Consider the following 15,905-nt stretch of genomic DNA (forward strand, 5'->3'; position numbering starts at 1 on the left):
TGTAGAGGAATATTGTGACTTCTTTTGTTAACACAATAGCAGCAGGAAGCAAAGTAAATCGCTGCGGTATAATTGAGATTCTCCTGCCTAGGAGCAACTGACATCAACAACATCTGCATCTTACTGTAGTCGACAGCGTCAGTCATCGTCAAAGAGCCACTTAGCTCTCACCACCTGATCGTTTTCCTTCAACTTACCCCAGCTATAAAACACAGTATGCAGGGATCGCAAGCAAAAACCAATCACGAGTGCACCCATCGCAACACCTTCTGCAGCCGTCTCTGTCGTTCGCAAAAGTTCTAGGCCCCGGCCGTTCGAATCAAGCCAAGCTTGGCAAGGCAGAAACGAGCTTCTTTCTTCCTCTTGTGGTCTCTTCTCCAGTATTCCTCGAGAACGGAGTCTATTTGTGTAGCCAGATGCTCAGTGTCTGCAGCGACTTGATTTAGTACATCGGCAGCCTTTTAGCACTTTATGAGACATCCAACCACATGAAGCAAGCTTAACACCACCCTTCTCAGCTTTCGTGGTTGCTACGACAGAGGCAGCGACTTAGGCAGAAGGCGGGGAATAAGCTGCCAGCTCTGATTTGCAGCATCTTCAGAGACATGAATCCTTCAAGGCTCCAGCTCCTCAGCCACATACAGCTCGAATATTGGTATAGCAATGCTGCTTCATGATGCGTCAATAATGTCATCTCACATGTTCCTGCAGCTCTCCGTCGAACTATTCCGGACGAACTGCCCACAGCGAACTTTGGATGCTTCGAGAAATGGCATCTTAATAGAACCCCAAGCTCAAGCTTCCTCCCCACCAATCACACCCCTTTGCACAGCCACATTTTCATTTCCTTCCTCTCCAACAAAGAGAATCACCCGCGGCTGGCCCCGCCCACCAGCCACGCCGCCTCACCTCCCGACCCAGTAATATATCCTCTACATCATCCTGCCGCCACAGTGATCGCCTTTCCTGTCAATCTTCGCCTCTTTTCCTCTTCACCTCAGCCCATCGCATTCATACTCCGACCACGACAAACCTCCCCTCGTGAGAACCAAGCGTTTCCTATCTTCATCGCGACGAAGAGAAGACAGCGCGCGACGAAATAGAGGATACAAGCACCATGGCGTCCACGGCGAAATACCAACCCGCTCCCCAGCACGAACCCGACGACGACTACACCCAAGCGCCGCCCGCCTACGGCACCGCAGCGTCCTCGTCGCGTCAGGATCCCGGCCTATTTGCTGAGCCGCGCAGCAGCGACGACAACATTCCCGACGACTTCAAGGTCAGTAACAGCTTCCTTCACCTCCACTCATCTCGAGATGACACAGCTTCGCGCATGACATCTCGCTCCTGTAAGAGAAGCTCCTTTGCTGACGTCACTTTCTTCAACAGTTTGGAGGCTCTGTCGCCGAAGCCACCGTCGACATCCGCAACCAGTTCGTCCGCAAGGTCTACAGCATCCTCACCGTCCAGCTCGTCGCCACCGCTGCCCTGAGCTCCATCAGCTTCTTCAGCGATGCGTACAGGTCATGGATCCAAAGCCACGCCGGCCTCGTGTGGGCATCTGTATGTCACCACCCGCCACCACGCTCCCATCTCATCCAGGACCTCTTCAAAAACTAACCAAATCGTGTCTGCAGCTCTTTGGCGCCATGATCTTCATGGGCCTCACCTACTGGAAGCGCAAATCGTACCCAACAAACCTCCTCTTCCTCGCCCTCTTCACCCTCACAGAGGCCTACTCCATCTCCGTCATCGTCTCCTTCTACCAGACCTCCATCGTCCTCAACGCCACCGTCCTCACCGCCGGCATCTTCGTCTTCCTCACTCTCTTCGCCTGCCAGACAAAGTACGACTTCACCTCATGGATGCCCTACCTCTTCGGCGCCCTCTGGGGCCTCATCATCTTCGGCTTCATGTCCATGTTCTTCCCGTACAGCTCCACGGCCGACCTCGTCTACGGCGGTCTCACGGCGCTCATCTTCAGCGGCTACATCCTAGTCGACACCCAGCTCGTCCTGCGCCACCACCACGTCGAGGAGGAGATTGCCGCCGCCATCAGCCTGTACCTGGACATCATCAACCTCTTCCTTGCCATTCTGCGTATCCTCAACAACCAGAATAACAACTAAGGGGGCCAAAGGGGCTATGATGAAGCGCTGGCAACGGCGCCGTCTCTTTTTATTAAGTAAAGGGCTTTGAGATTGTCACTATGAGCTCTCCTTTCTTCTTTTCTTCTTGTTGCTTCGTCCTTCAGCAGTTTTGTGGGATAATGGGATACAGCGGGTGGACACGGACAGGCGGCTCGCCTTGGTATTGTGTATTGTTGCTATAATTGTTCAAGGTTTTTGTTGTTACTGATTCATGTATTTGTCTGTGCTGGAGTTCAGAAAAGAATCAACCAGCTCGTGTTCACTTACTCGATGAACGTCTCGTCTCTTTGCCTTGTCAAGCGTGAACGGATACATGTGAAGGTTGTGAATGTATTTGATATCTGCATTAGAAGTCCACTACAGTAGCTAGAAAAAAATAAAAGGACAATAAAATAGAAAACAGGGAGACCAATTGACAACAGATGGCTATTGATGCGGCTAGCAAACAGGATACCTTGCGGGAGGGAGCATCGAGAGCCATGACAGCCACCGGCTCCTCCAGAAAGAGTGCCAACGCACGCCATCCACTCTTGCCTCGCACATGATTATGCTGAACAGCCGCACGCTTTCCCACCTTTGTCCGTCCGAGACATCTCTCTTCGTCGGGTATACGTTGTGTTCCAACGGCATTCCACCCCTCTCCATATGTTCCACCATGAAACTCCCCCCTTCCGATCTCAGCCTCGCACCTCGGTGCCACTTCGCGGCTCGTCGTAGGCCGCGATAGAATAAGTAAAAAGCAAAAGGAGAAGAAAATCAAAATCGATTCTGTAGCGGCCGGGGGAATGTTCTGATGTCTTTGCTCTTCAGTTTGTACGAGAGGTAAAACCCAACGCCGGCAGGATAAATAGGCCAACGTCGCAATTTACTTTTATAATGCCGAAGAAAGCCCTAATGCGTGATTGGGGATGGGTTACTCCTCGCCGTTGAGGCTGGCGTCCATCGCGGGCGATGCCTGGGCCGTGGTCTCGCGCTGCATGCGGGCCTCTATCTCGCGGAGCTGGGACTCGCGCGCCAGCAGCTCCTGTCGCTTCTCGTTGATCTCGCGCTGCACCTTGAGCTCGATCTCGCGGAGCTTCTCCTCCTCGCGTCGGAGCTGTTCCTCCTTGAGACGGACTGACTGGGAGGCCAGATCCTCGGGGTTCATGGAGCTATCAAGACTTTACACATCAGTTCACCGTCGCTTCAAGACATGGGAGTGGTATACATACCCAGAGGCACCGCCATCCACACTCTTAGACAGTTTCTCGGTACGGTAGTTCTCATACAAGAAATCGTGGGTGATTTCTTTCAGGTCAGCCAGGTGGCTGTGGAGGAGGGCTGATCGGATGGCCAAGAAGTCTGAGTGACGAGGGTTCTCGACCTCGACAACACCCCAGGGGTACTGGCGGGCTCGGACCTGGCGGCCACCAATGTCGACAACATCCTCCGAACCAACAATGGCAAAGGGCATGAGTCCTCTGAGCTCGGCGTTTTCCTCGACCGTGTCCTCGTCATCCTCCTCGATGTCGTAGGGGAAGTTGTACACGGGGATTCGGTAGTGCTCAATGTCCTCCATGACCAGCTTCTTTGACTCTGCCAGCTCCTGAGGGGTCAGGGTATCGGCTCGGCCAATAACGGGGATAACGTTGACACGGGGCGCAAGGCGCTTCATCAGTTCGATATCGAGCTCTCGCAGGCTACGGGGAGGCGCGTCAGTACACAAAGAAATGCCAGGTTGGTAACAAGAGGGTGCTTCCTTACCCGTGACCGGTAGGGGTGATGAAGTAGAGCATGGCGTGGACACGGTTGTCCCTGAAGCGAGGGTTACGCTTGATACGAGACTCCTCGGCCAAGATGTCGTCATATTGTCTCTCGAGGTAGCCAACGATTTCTGAGAAGCTGTACGTGACGGTTTAGTATGCGACACAGCAGGGACGGAAGGGCAATGAGTGCGGGGCTAACCTGGCTTCGTTGTCAATCTGGTCGCCAAATCCGGGGGTGTCGACGATGGTCAGCGAGATGCGAGTGCCTTCCTCGTCGAGCTCAAGCTCTAATGGCGCGGTGAGCGGATGTCCAGCAAAAGAATGGGGTGTTTCGAGCTCAACGTCACGTACCAACCGTAAGAGGCTTGATCTTGACGCCCTCTTCGATGTGCGCGTTGGTAGCATCGTCGGCTTCCTTATGCTCGAGGACAGACTTGCCGCAGAGCGTGTTGACGAAGGTGGTCCGGCCTGTAGCGATGCTGTGAGTCTGGAGGTTCTTCCTCGAAGTGCGTCGCGAATGAAGAGGACAGTGGCCATACCAGTTCCAGAAGCACCGCACACCATCAGGCAGAACTGAATGCCTTTCTTGACATTCTTCTTCCGGCGAATAACCTTCTGCGACATCAAGAACAGTTAGCTGCGTTTCCCTCTCTGCTTAAGCCCTTTCTGGCCCGCGTCCAGACGCCACAGGGCGTGGCAATGGCCGAAAAGGCATCCGCAAGCGCCATGTTTGGGGCGGTCGTGCATCGTCATTCGCGAGCTGACACGCTCCCCCAGTCTGCGGGAAACGGAGAGTACACGTACGGAGGACATCATGGAAGGCGACGTGTGGTAGAGAAGGGCCTAGAGCGGCGACGGAGCGGGTGCAGAAGCTGGAGCGAGGAGACAAGAGGCAGAGGGTCGGCCAAGTCGAAGCTCTTGCAGGAGGAAACGGGGAGAATTGGTGGTGATGTGGTGATAAGAGCTGGAGGACCAGGAGAAGTGCTAAAGGGGAAGAAGGCGTTGTTCTGGCGCCTGGGTGCAATTTCACCTGCTCTTGCGGTTCCCTCAGGGGCCACCAACGCCAGCCTAGGCCTAGAACAGCCAGACCGCCCCTGCCACGTCCCCCGGCTGTAGCGCCCCAAAGCCCCCTATGCTGCCAGTGGCCAGTGTCCATTGGGCCCTGGGCCTGGTGCGACGCTGCCATCGGAACGGCGCTAACCCGGAAATGCAGGTCTGCCACTAGCAGAAGAGACTTGGCCGTCGCTGCTGAAATTACGCGAACTTGGGAGTCAGGTCTGGTAGCGCGTTTGCGCCAATCTCCGTGCGAGCGTCCCAGTTACGACTGTGGCAGATCCTCGTACTAGAGGTGCTTTATTTCCTCCGTGCCTGTTGAATGAGTGAATGAATGGATGGGGTGGCCCTTTTGCCATGGCGATTTGGCAAGCTCCGTCGTACAGGTACGGGCCTCTTCGGAAATTCGCCGGGAAACACAGCAGTTTATAAGTCGTACCACGCATTGTTTGCCATCAGCCTCTACCTACACGTAGGTAGTAGTACTTGACTTCAGCGATCAGGCACAAGCAGCATGATTTGAAGTGAGAGGACAACGTTGGAGGGGAATCTCTGCCCGGGCTACCACCATCAAGTGATGCACATGCGCGAGTGTCGTTGCTGAAAGGATGCAAGTATGGCGAGCTACAACCTTCAAGGCTTGGGCCACGTCTTGATTGAAGTCTCCAGATCCTAGCAAGAGTGCTTTCGTCGCGGCAATACTGGTGACACGAATACTCGTAGCTGGCTCATCATGCGTAACATAGCCTGGGCTTCAGAGCACATTGAAAGCTCTCTGAACAACTCATCGTAGACATGGATGTTGTTTTTGGACGATACTATCAATTACAGACACGCCAGTTTCAAGATGGTGCCTTACATGCCTCGGTAGCTGCGCGCGTACTTGACATCCCCAGAGTCATCAAGCCTCCAGACGCCGAAAGGGGCAACGGACTCACTTCTAGCGCTGCGCCGGCGGATCCCTAGGGACTTGAGCTCTGTTAAGCTTCCGACAGCCTGGAACTCGACCTTCAGCATCCCGCAACTGCTGTCGCCTCCGCATTAAAGCGCCGACTCCAGCATTCATGACAGCCAGGCCTGTGCATCATCCATGCGCTCATCAGGAACACTTTCAGATCCGCCTTGTTCATCGCCCATGAATCATCGGATACAACCAAGACACTGGCAATCCTTGCTCGCCTCGATCGTTTCCACCCCAGGTACAAAACCCCCATCATCACTGCAGGCGGCTATTATTAGCCATACGAGTCTGCCCAAACGGGACGGCTGACGGGACCCAGTCGCAGTCCGCTCGAGATTACCGAACATCGCCGTTATCAACAAACTAACATACAAAGGTAGGCATTTCACTGGGTGCAGACGTCCGCTCATCCAAGGCGAGCATCAAGTACGATCTGATCCTCTTCACCGAGAGCCCCGGGTGGTATTGGAATTCCATCCAACACGTCATCTGATCATCGCTTTCCGACCTCGTCTCGAAGCATCCGCTGCTCTCGGCGTGAGGCCGCCTCGTCGCCATGAACGTACGGCTTCCTATAGAGTCGTCGTCGCCCACGGCGGTTCTGTTTGTGGCCTTTAACAAGGATGCGAGCTGTTTTTCCGTGGGCTTGGAATCGGGAATATGCGGTAAGCCATGCGGGCATGTCGGGTGAGGCTCTCAAACAGCTGGCTGACCGTCATACAGTCTTTCAAACCAAGTCATGCCAGCTGAAGGGATCAAGAGGTCGGTGACTTCGTGGCGCATACGCTCCGACGACGTCCAAGTTAACTAACGCCTGACAAGATTTCAATGCTGGCATCGGCCTCGTCCAAATGATGGGCACGTCAAACTACCTCGCTCTGGCCGGCGGCGGTAGATCTCCCAAGTTCGCCATCAACAAGGTGAGCATTCACTTCATCTAGGGTGTTGTGGGAAGCGGGTTCCTGACGCGGTGTGCGTGTAGGCCATCATCTGGGACGACCTCAAGGGAAAGGTTGCGTTGGAAATCACAGCCGTCAGCGCCATCCGCGGCGCCCAGCTGAGCAGAGAGCACATCGCCATCGTCCTGCAAAACAGCGTGCGCGTCTACGCGTTCGCCAAACCTCCTGAGCTGCTTCACAATTACGAAACAGCCGACAACCTTCTCGGCCTGTGCAGTCTCTCGGAAAAGAAGCTTGCTTTCCCGGGCCGCACGACCGGGCAGATCCAGATTGTCGACCTCAGCACCGGCAACGTCAGCATCATCCCAGCTCACTCGTCCGCCCTCAGGGCCATTCAGCTCAGTGCCGACGGAGAGCTGCTGGCGAGCGCCAGCGAAACGGGAACCCTCATCCGCGTCTATTCTACCAGCAACTGTGCTAGAATAGCGGAGCTCCGCAGGGGCATTGATCCGGCGACCATATTCTCCCTCGCCTTTTCGCCGTCTGGATCATTGCTGGCATGCACCTCTGACAAGGCGACGCTGCACATCTTCGACGTGCCTCAGCCCCATAAGGGAGCGGGTGGTGCTCGCAGCTCCCAGCACAGCGGCCAACCCCAGGAGGCAGACCCGGGCAAATGGGGCATTCTTAGCAGGCTTCCCTATATGCCACGAGTTTTCTCCGATGTCTATTCGTTCACCTCGGCGCCCTTTGACGCCGGGAACGAGTCCACCTTAGGTGGCATCCCCTTTTCTGAGGCCACTGCTCTGGGTACCACGCGGCCACCCAAGGGCATCATTGGGTGGATCAGCGAGGACAGTCTCGTAGTCGTCGGCGCAGGCCAACAGGCAAAGTGGGAAAAGTTCACGCTGGTTACAGGTGATGACGGAAAGCGTCACTGTGTTCGCGAGGGCTGGAAGCGATATCTGGGGACTTCGTAAGGGAAGAAACATGCGGACCACTACACGGGCATAATGGGAAGACGAATCATTCTAGATGTAGCGGGAGGAAGTACGGCGTTTGATTGGGACGAATTTATGACTGCGCAGTCGAGAGTGGGTTATGACTTGCTTTTTGGGTATTGATAGTTTACAGACTTTGGATAATTCGCTAATCTTCACGACGCCGAGGAGATTGGCTTCTGCTCTTGCGGTGCGGTCTCCTCCTGCGACCGTCGTCGTCTTCCTCTTCTCGCCGCCTCCTGTGTCTCTCGCGCTCGTCGTCTCTCCTGTGAGACCTGTCGTCGCGTTCGGATCTCTTCTCCCGCCGTCTCTCACGGTCTTCGGAATCTTCTCGAGATCTGTCTCTGTCCCGCCTGTGGCGATCTCTTGAATCGTCTCTGAGTCGATGTCGTCTCGATTTGCCCTCGATCCGCTTCTCTCTCTCCCTTGACCTCTCCTCCCGCCGTGGTCTCTCGCGTCGGTCATCATCATCCTTGTCCCGCCGTGACCTGTGATGTCTGTGATGTCTGTGACCGTCCGACTTTTCCTTCCTATCCGCTCTCCGCCGAGCTTCCTCCACCTCTTTCCTCTTTTCTTCAATCAAAAAGTCCTTCATAGGGTCGTCATCGTCGTGATCTCGCATCAGGAGCGCCAATTCCCGCTCCTCAGGCAGCAGTGGCCTCTGCACCTCCTCTTTGCCGCTTTCATCCGCCTCCTCGTCGGACACAGCCTTGCCTTCCCTTCGCTGGATATCTTCCCAGCCAATCTTGAACTGCTCCTGGTCCTCGTCGTCTCGCGCCTGGTATCGTGCATGATCTACCCGAAGAAGTCGTCCGCCGATTTCTGCGCCGCCTAGATTGTCGACTGCGAGGTCGGTGCTCCTTTGGTCTTCATATTTCAGCCAGCCGAAGCCCTTTGATTTGCCCGTCTCCTTGTCGCGGACGAGTTTGAGGAAGACGGGTTCGCCGTATTGGGAGAATATGGTGATGATGTCGCCTTCGGAGAGATCGTAGGGGAGGCCGCCGAAGTAGACGAAGGCCGTGTCGCGGTAGTCGACGTGCCAGGACGCGTCTGGGGAACTGCGATGGACTGGAGTCAGCTCTCGCCGTGTAGTCACTTTTTGCTGGTTGAGGTCCATGGACTTACATTCCGTTTTCAATCTCCTTCTTGTTGAGCGCCTGAACGGCGCGTATTTGATTCATCTCGCGCTGTCCCTGGGTTGAGCTATGTCAAAGTCGACTTCTCGTGCCGTCTCTAGCGATCAATGTCAAGAATGATGCAAGGCTGAGCTCTGCTTCCAGCGCGGTGATGTCGCCCAAGCAAGGCTGCAAGCTTTGGTAACCAGCTGCCCGCTAAAGGGCCTGGAGCTCCCCATGGCGCCTGACGACCGCTGCCGTTAGGCTTTCGTTAGCGCTGTGTTGCTGTCCCGGGTCATCTCCGGCCCTCCCCAAACAGGCGACCCTTGCTCGACTCCGTCTTGATGAAGGAAATGCTGCTGCTGCTGCAGCTATCTGGAAATATCTCGCCCTCCACGTCTTAGGCTTCACGATTCCGACCTTTGAGCTGCAGCTTGACGAGTGATAGTGGTGATTCCCAGTTGCTGGTGCAGCTTATTCTTCCCGCCTCGTCGCATCATTGCTGGCATCTTGACCAAGATGCTCCACCGAGGTCCCTAGACCATCCATCATCCCACCTTACCTTACCTTACCTTTGGAACGAACGGCTGCTGCTACGACTTCAAGCGCGAGCCTTTGCCCCTATAGCAGACCCGCGACCACATTGACGCGTGCTGTCTCGACAGATACGCACTCGGCGACCGTCTGCCTTCGTCTTCACAAGCATATCTGGCTTAAAGACCTGCCACCTCGGCGGTGCGGAGATTCGCAGCCATGGCCAACAGGATATCAACATATACCATGACGTCGAGGGACGGCGACAGTCAGAATGGCGAAGCCAAAAGGAACCTGTGGACTTCAATGCTGGAATCGGTTGCCAGCGGCAAGAGACTACCAGAAAAGAACCTCTTGGTCTTGGGTACGAGCGGGCGTTTCCCTGTGCATAGGGGATCAATCCTCTAGCTGCTTAGGGCGGATTCGCTGACCGAGTTTCACATCAGGAGGCACGCCGGAATCGCAGCGGGAGTTTTTGGAATCGCTGGCCGGATCCGAACCGAGGCGCAACTTTGACCGGCAAAAGATCCCGCCGATTGCGAACAATTACGCCCTGGGCTATACGTATTACGATGTTCTCGACGCGGATCAAGACGGTTAGCCACCATTCCCCGCGATATGCTGGATCGTCGACATGGCGCTGGTGAACTGATGGTTTCATAGACACGCTTGCCCGAGTTTCTCTCTACCTTCTTTCCCAGCCCTCGGGCGAGTTCGCCTCCCTCATCGCTCCATTGCTCACGCCCGAGACGATACCGCACACTGCGCTGGTAATACTGTTGGACTGGTCGCACCCTCACCTGTGGCTGCGACAGATCTGGACATGGTTGCAGGTGTTTCAAGAGGTTCTGGAGCATCTGAGCAGGGATGTGCAGACCGAGATGGAAGATGTCATGAACGCATGGAAAGAGAGGGGAAGGGGAGGCTCGTCAGTCAATCTGGACGGCACGCCCTCTGCGACTGTTGCCAACGGCGATAGCAATGGCTCGCTACCGCTGGGCCCCGGCGAGTGGACCGAGCCTCTTGGCCTGCCATTGTGTGTTGTGTGCCAAAACGTGAGCTGGACTCCAAGGTCCCTCCTTTTGCGCCCTTTCAACTTGCTAACTGGGACTTTAGTCGCAAAAGATTGACTTCTTGGAGAAGAACAAAGGGTGGAAAGAGCCGGACTTTGACGGAGTGCTTCAGAATCTACGAACAGTTCTGCTGAGACGTGAGTTTGACAAACCCCTTGCTTCAGCAGTTCGGAATTGCTGACCATGACTCAGACGGCGCTTCTCTCATATACACATCACAAGGCACGACGTCTCAACTTCCCATTCTCGTTCATTCAACTCTTGGCATCACTTCTCTGTTGAAACGCCAACCCCTGAAACACAATGTCATCGACCGAGATAAGATTGTCGTTCCCCCAAACTGGGACTCGTGGGGCAAGATTAGGGTTCTGGGCGGCTCATTCGACACGGAAAAGGTGTCTCAATACTGGTCCGAGGACATCAAGATCCCCCTCGGCGCCCCTCCTCCAAGCATAGCGCTCCCCGACCCGGAAGACGACGACGAGAATGGCTCGGGCCAGCCTCCTCAGGTCGAGAGCGCCATCGCCCTCTACGAGGACTGGTGCAAGAATCCAAACAGCGGAGGGCTCGCCCTTGTAGAGAGCGCCATGAACGAGGGAGCGGAAGTGGCGGTTGAGAGCGAAGACACGCAGGAGTTCCTGGAGCGACAGCTCAAGATCCTGGAGGCGTACAAGTCAAAGGTGCCGGAAAAGACGACGGATGGCTCCGCTTCCGGGGCGGCGCGGAGGGTGGATTACAGCGACGAGAAGACTGTGAATGAGCATATTGGTCCGGTGCAGTTCAATATGGGCGGCATTCAAGTCGACGCTGACGATATGCTGCAACGCCTTAAGGTAACGATAATCCCCGTGCTTTCTGAATATACAGATGGAGGATCTAATTCTTTTCCCACGCAGGACCGCAATGCACACATCGCAGCCGATGTTCCCTCGTCGGAGCCAGAGGCCGCAGTTAGCAACATGGCCAAGGACTTTGACAATGAGCAACTGCACGACTTTTTCTCGGGGCTGATGAACAGGACGGCGGGCTCAGGTGATGGTGGGCGCTGATTAGGTCTTTCAATTACCAGACGGTTGATTGTAGCTGATATGCGGTAATATGTGTGACGTGGTGATGGAACGATTCGTCTTTCTGATTGAAGCAAGCAGCTAGTTCTTTTTTTTTTTCCTTATGAGCGAGCATTTGGAGACGAAAGAGAGAGGATCCAGCATAGCTTATGTGAAGAACTCAGAGCAAGGGGAGGTTTATCGTGCTTGGAAAAGAAAAAAAGAAGAAAATACACAAGACTAAATCAGGTCAAGGGAAAGGGAAGGGAATAAGGGGGATCGGTGCGGGAGCTTGCTTGTTGGCGCGAGGAGGCAAAATTCTATGCACTTGTAGAAATAGATACCCTTGATGAACGAAGGATGAATCTCAAGAAGAAGACTTGGTTTACTGTGATGATATGTGATGTCGTGTACGACCAGGTAACTATAGGAAGATCAGGCGGTGCTTACTCGTCAAAGAGATGTCCTTGATGGGAGATGTAGAAGCAAAGAGGGTCTTGTTTCACACGTTTGATTGTCTCTATATAGGTAGGTAAGATATGAAAGTTTGAGCGCCAGAACCTCATCCTATTTGTCCCTTTCATCCGGAAAAGCAACAGCCAAGATCCAAGACAGCCCAAGAATCCAATGGGAGTGAAAGGATCAAGAAGGTAGCACCACAAGAAACACAGGGCCGTAAAAGAAGAAACTCCCCGACCCAATCCAAATCCGTTGCCGAACCGCATCAAGTTATATATCCAAAGAAAAAACGAGAGATTTGGGGGGGATTCAAACCAAAGGGCAACACTCAGGCCTTCCGCCGCGTCCCCTTGTACCGCACATCCAGGGCCTTTTTCTCCAGCCCCAGTCCCAGCCTGGCCACCACCACACCTCCCAGCAGGCCCGGGAAGAGCCACGGGTGCTGCAGCATCTCCGCTTCAAAGGCGTTGATCGTCTCCCGCGCGTAGCCGGTGAACTTTTCGTCTTCCAAGAGCTCGCCCAGTCGGAATAGGTTGGAGACGGAAACGCCGTTGGTGGAGGGAAGGGACGTGTCCATGCCGTCCTTGAGACGGAGGATCGTGTGGGGAGAGTTTGCGGTTGTCGAGTAGAAGGCTCCGGCGGGATCGTAAAAGAGCGAGATTTGAGTTTCTGGGGAACATAGGGGGTTAGTAGCTGGCGTTTGCAAATCGAAACGAAAAAAAAAAAAAAATGAAACAACTTACTCTGCAGCTCATCGGCGAATTCAACATAGCTTTCGTCGCCAGTAGCATCAAAGAGATCCAAAAGACCATGAGTCAGATACGCATAGTCGTCCGCGAAGCCTTCCGTGTGCCTGCCGTCGCTCCATATCCGGTACAGGATCTTGTTCTTCTCGTCCCACAGCCTCTCCTTGATAAAGGCCACACACTCCTTGGCTTTGTTCATGTACTTTTGGCTCTTCTCCGGATTGAGCTCCTTCAAGGCCGTAAACGTCCGCGCCAGAGCCGATACTACCAGCCCGTTCCAGCCAGTGACAATTTTGTCATCTACATCTGGGTGCGGCCGCTCTTTCTCTCGCCTCTTCTTCAGGGCCGTTCTGGCAATCTCAATGTTCTTCTTCACCGTTGCGACGGGGACGTTGAACTGCTTGCTCAGCTCCTCGGGGGTTTTCCGTATCCTCAGGATATTCTGGTTGATGAAATCGTCGTTCGGGTCATGGTCTTCGTCCACGTTTCCGTCCTCCTGCACGTCCCAGTATGCTTCCACCATGGGGCTGATATGTCCGTCATCGGCGTTGACAACAGAAGCAAACTCGCGCCGCGTCCAAAGATAGTATGCTCCCTCCCTCTTCTCGCCGTCTCCCTTTTTGGCGGAGGAGTCGGCAGCTTCAGAGGAGGCAAAGCCACCGTTCGGCAGGGCAATGGGTGGAGATGTAAGATACTCGGCGAGCTCGACGACGACATCGTAGAATTCACTGTCCTCGTTCCCGCCACTCTCCCTCCACGCCTCGAGGTATAGCTGTAAGAGAGAAGCGTTGTCGGTCACCATCTTTTCAAAGTTGGGTATGCTCCAATCGGGAGTCACTGAGCACCTAGCAAAACCAGTGGCCCCGACATGATCATGCAGTGCGCCATCGCGAATCTTGCGCAGAGTATCCAGAGCCATGTCCAGCGCGTGCTTACACTCGGCCTCGCCGACAACATCCTGAACCGGAGAGGGGAAGTTGACCAGGTTCAGCAGAAAGGCCAGCTTAGGCGGCGTCAGGAACTTGGGTGCCAGTCCAAACCCGCCATACACGGGGTCAAAGGTGCCCGCAATGTGCGTATAAGCCTCCTCGAGCTGGTCAAGATCCAGCTCGCTGGACACTGCGCTGCTGTCGCCCACCTTGGCCGCGGGCTGGTTCGTGACCGGAGCAGCCCATCCAGCCGGAGCGATCTGCTGTTGCTGTGGAGCCGCGATGCTTCGTTTCCCCAGCGTGCCTTCGGCCGCAAATTCACGCAGTTGGCCAATGACCTCGGTCGCCTCTTTGCGGCATCGGGCCTGCTGATCCTTCCAGATGTTGCGCACTTTCTTCAGGATGACGAGGAAGTCCAAGGGCTCATCGCCGTGCTCCTCGGGGGCCCTCCTGGCCACGCTGGGACCGGGCCAGTAGGTGCCGCCGAACACGGGCTCCAGCTCGGGCGTGAGGAAGAGGTTGAGCGGCCATCCTCCAGAGTTGCTCACGGCCTGGACGTAGTTCATGTAGATGGTGTCGATGTCGGGGCGGACTTCGCGGTCGACGATGATGGGGACGAAGGAGTGGTTCAGGACGGCGGCGCATTCGGGATTCATAAAGGACTCGACCGCCATGAGGCGAGTGACTGGGGGGATGCGTCAGTGGAATCCGGCGGATGGCGGGCGCAGAGACTCACAGTGACAAGCCCGGTACCCAACGTGCAGAAAGATGAGCTTGTTCTCCCTCCTCGCTCTTTCGACAGCCTCGTTGTCCAGCAGCTGCCACGCCACGAGGCTGTCGGCGTAGGCCTTGACAAATGGCGAGCTGCCCTGTTTCGCGCAGTTCTGGAGAGGCTGCAGCTTCGCCTCTATGCTGTTGCCCTCGCCTCTCTCCGATGGCGGCGAGGACTTCATGGCAACGGCAGACGCCGTCAGCTCCGAGACGACCATGGCTGCGGTTGGGTGTTTGTGTAACTTGGCAGTATGTAAGATGTTGATAGATCCGTCAGCTCCCCCGCCAAGCACTGGGATTCGATTTCGTTTCGTCACCAGTCGAGGGCAAATAACGGTTCAACTTTGCGATTCTATATGCAAGTACACGCATTAGCCATCGACCGCGTTGAGGCTTTTGCGACTGTCCGCGACAAGCAGCAGCAGGTGAGATCAGGCAGACGTCGTACTACAGTACCTTTAGGTAGATAAGGCGCCGGGTCTTATCGCGGGTGAAATAGAAGAGAAGACGCGGATGGTAGGGAATCGATTCGGGAGACGTCGGTGCAACGTGAGCAGCGTCCAGCTATATTTGTTCTGTAGCTTGCCAGCTAACAGTGGGAGAGACGATACTTGCCGGACAGAGGTCGGGGTTCGACCCCGCCGAGGGGCGGACAAGTTTGGACGGTCTGGATACCCTAGACCGAATGCGGGAGAGGCGAGGCCAAGCGATGAGATGGGATGAAGTGACTGGTGGATGCTCTGAAATGGCCTCGAGTGACTACCCGAGCACTAGGTAAGTAGGTAGGTAGGTAGTAATATGAAATGTACGAGAATAGCTGGTCTTGTGCTGAGGCTGGGACACCTCGTGTGTTGAGGCATGCAAGTGCAACTATGTCATGATGGCATGGAGTTGGCCTTGTCATCCTCGAGGTTACATTGAGCTGGGGAAAGTGGATTGCCCAAGTACCTTAGCAGAAGCTTGTCCCTTTGACAGCTGGGCACTTCCAGGTCCGTATCTATGGGAACGTCAAAACTTCCGTAACCCTGTATCAACACGCAGCTGAAGGAATGGAGAATTGGATTCTGTCTATATCGGATGATGTAACTGAGCTGTCTGTTTGGCGGTGCCGCTTCGGATACGAGTTGCTGCACAACTGCGATACTGAATGGCTTGCCACTATTGAACCTTGGGTATGCCCATCCATCACATTTGCTCAGAGTGCCATCAAACAATGTTCCTGTATCTCTTTTGTAAGCCTCCGTGCGCCATGCTGGCTGTCCTACGCCTGTACTCGCTTCATCAAGCCGCATCTGTAGATGATGCGCACTCGGGTTCCACGGCGCCGTTGCTCGACTCAACATGGCGATTTGACGTGATTGCTTCATCTTCTGAGCAACACCAGCTCAATCCATTGCGCCATTACATCATCGTTGACGGC

General features: G+C 55.0%; 6 protein-coding genes across 6 annotated transcripts; 3 read left to right on the forward strand and 3 right to left on the reverse strand.

The window, feature by feature from the left end:
* Positions 1-676: 676 nt before the first annotated feature.
* Positions 677-2,132, forward strand: CCMA1212_006780 (Bax inhibitor 1; the record flags this gene model as incomplete). The annotated part of the gene is made up of 4 exons (XM_073703981.1): positions 677-680; positions 1,089-1,282; positions 1,393-1,566; positions 1,641-2,132. The coding sequence occupies 4 exons, from the start codon at positions 677-679 to the stop codon at positions 2,130-2,132; spliced, it is 864 nt and encodes a 287-aa protein (XP_073557275.1).
* A 934-nt stretch (positions 2,133-3,066) lies between these two features.
* CCMA1212_006781 (Septin-like protein) lies at positions 3,067-4,711 on the reverse strand (the record flags this gene model as incomplete). Its single annotated transcript, XM_073703982.1, has 7 exons — positions 3,067-3,304; positions 3,365-3,832; positions 3,897-4,034; positions 4,098-4,185; positions 4,250-4,366; positions 4,438-4,510; positions 4,703-4,711. The coding sequence occupies 7 exons, from the start codon at positions 4,709-4,711 to the stop codon at positions 3,067-3,069; spliced, it is 1,131 nt and encodes a 376-aa protein (XP_073557480.1).
* Positions 4,712-6,468: 1,757 nt separating this feature from the next.
* Positions 6,469-7,791, forward strand: CCMA1212_006782 (uncharacterized protein; the record flags this gene model as incomplete). The annotated part of the gene is made up of 4 exons (XM_073703983.1): positions 6,469-6,577; positions 6,636-6,674; positions 6,735-6,832; positions 6,895-7,791. 4 exons carry the CDS (start codon positions 6,469-6,471, stop codon positions 7,789-7,791), a joined length of 1,143 nt encoding a protein of 380 aa, XP_073557277.1.
* A 169-nt stretch (positions 7,792-7,960) lies between these two features.
* CCMA1212_006783 (Zinc finger CCCH domain-containing protein 42) lies at positions 7,961-8,993 on the reverse strand (the record flags this gene model as incomplete). Its single annotated transcript, XM_073703984.1, has 2 exons — positions 7,961-8,870; positions 8,938-8,993. 2 exons carry the CDS (start codon positions 8,991-8,993, stop codon positions 7,961-7,963), a joined length of 966 nt encoding a protein of 321 aa, XP_073557276.1.
* A 687-nt stretch (positions 8,994-9,680) lies between these two features.
* Positions 9,681-11,583, forward strand: CCMA1212_006784 (Cytoplasmic dynein 1 light intermediate chain 2; the record flags this gene model as incomplete). The annotated part of the gene is made up of 6 exons (XM_073703985.1): positions 9,681-9,825; positions 9,908-10,057; positions 10,125-10,516; positions 10,578-10,671; positions 10,727-11,367; positions 11,431-11,583. The coding sequence occupies 6 exons, from the start codon at positions 9,681-9,683 to the stop codon at positions 11,581-11,583; spliced, it is 1,575 nt and encodes a 524-aa protein (XP_073557271.1).
* A 784-nt stretch (positions 11,584-12,367) lies between these two features.
* On the reverse strand, positions 12,368-14,703 carry CCMA1212_006785 (Spermatogenesis-associated protein 20; the record flags this gene model as incomplete). Its single annotated transcript, XM_073703986.1, has 3 exons — positions 12,368-12,708; positions 12,783-14,399; positions 14,451-14,703. 3 exons carry the CDS (start codon positions 14,701-14,703, stop codon positions 12,368-12,370), a joined length of 2,211 nt encoding a protein of 736 aa, XP_073557270.1.
* Between the last annotated feature and the right edge of the window lie 1,202 nt (positions 14,704-15,905).

This window comes from Trichoderma ghanense (assembly GCF_004382785.1).
Source record: "Trichoderma ghanense strain CCMA-1212 chromosome Unknown scaffold_8, whole genome shotgun sequence".
Lineage (NCBI taxonomy): Eukaryota > Fungi > Ascomycota > Sordariomycetes > Hypocreales > Hypocreaceae > Trichoderma > Trichoderma ghanense.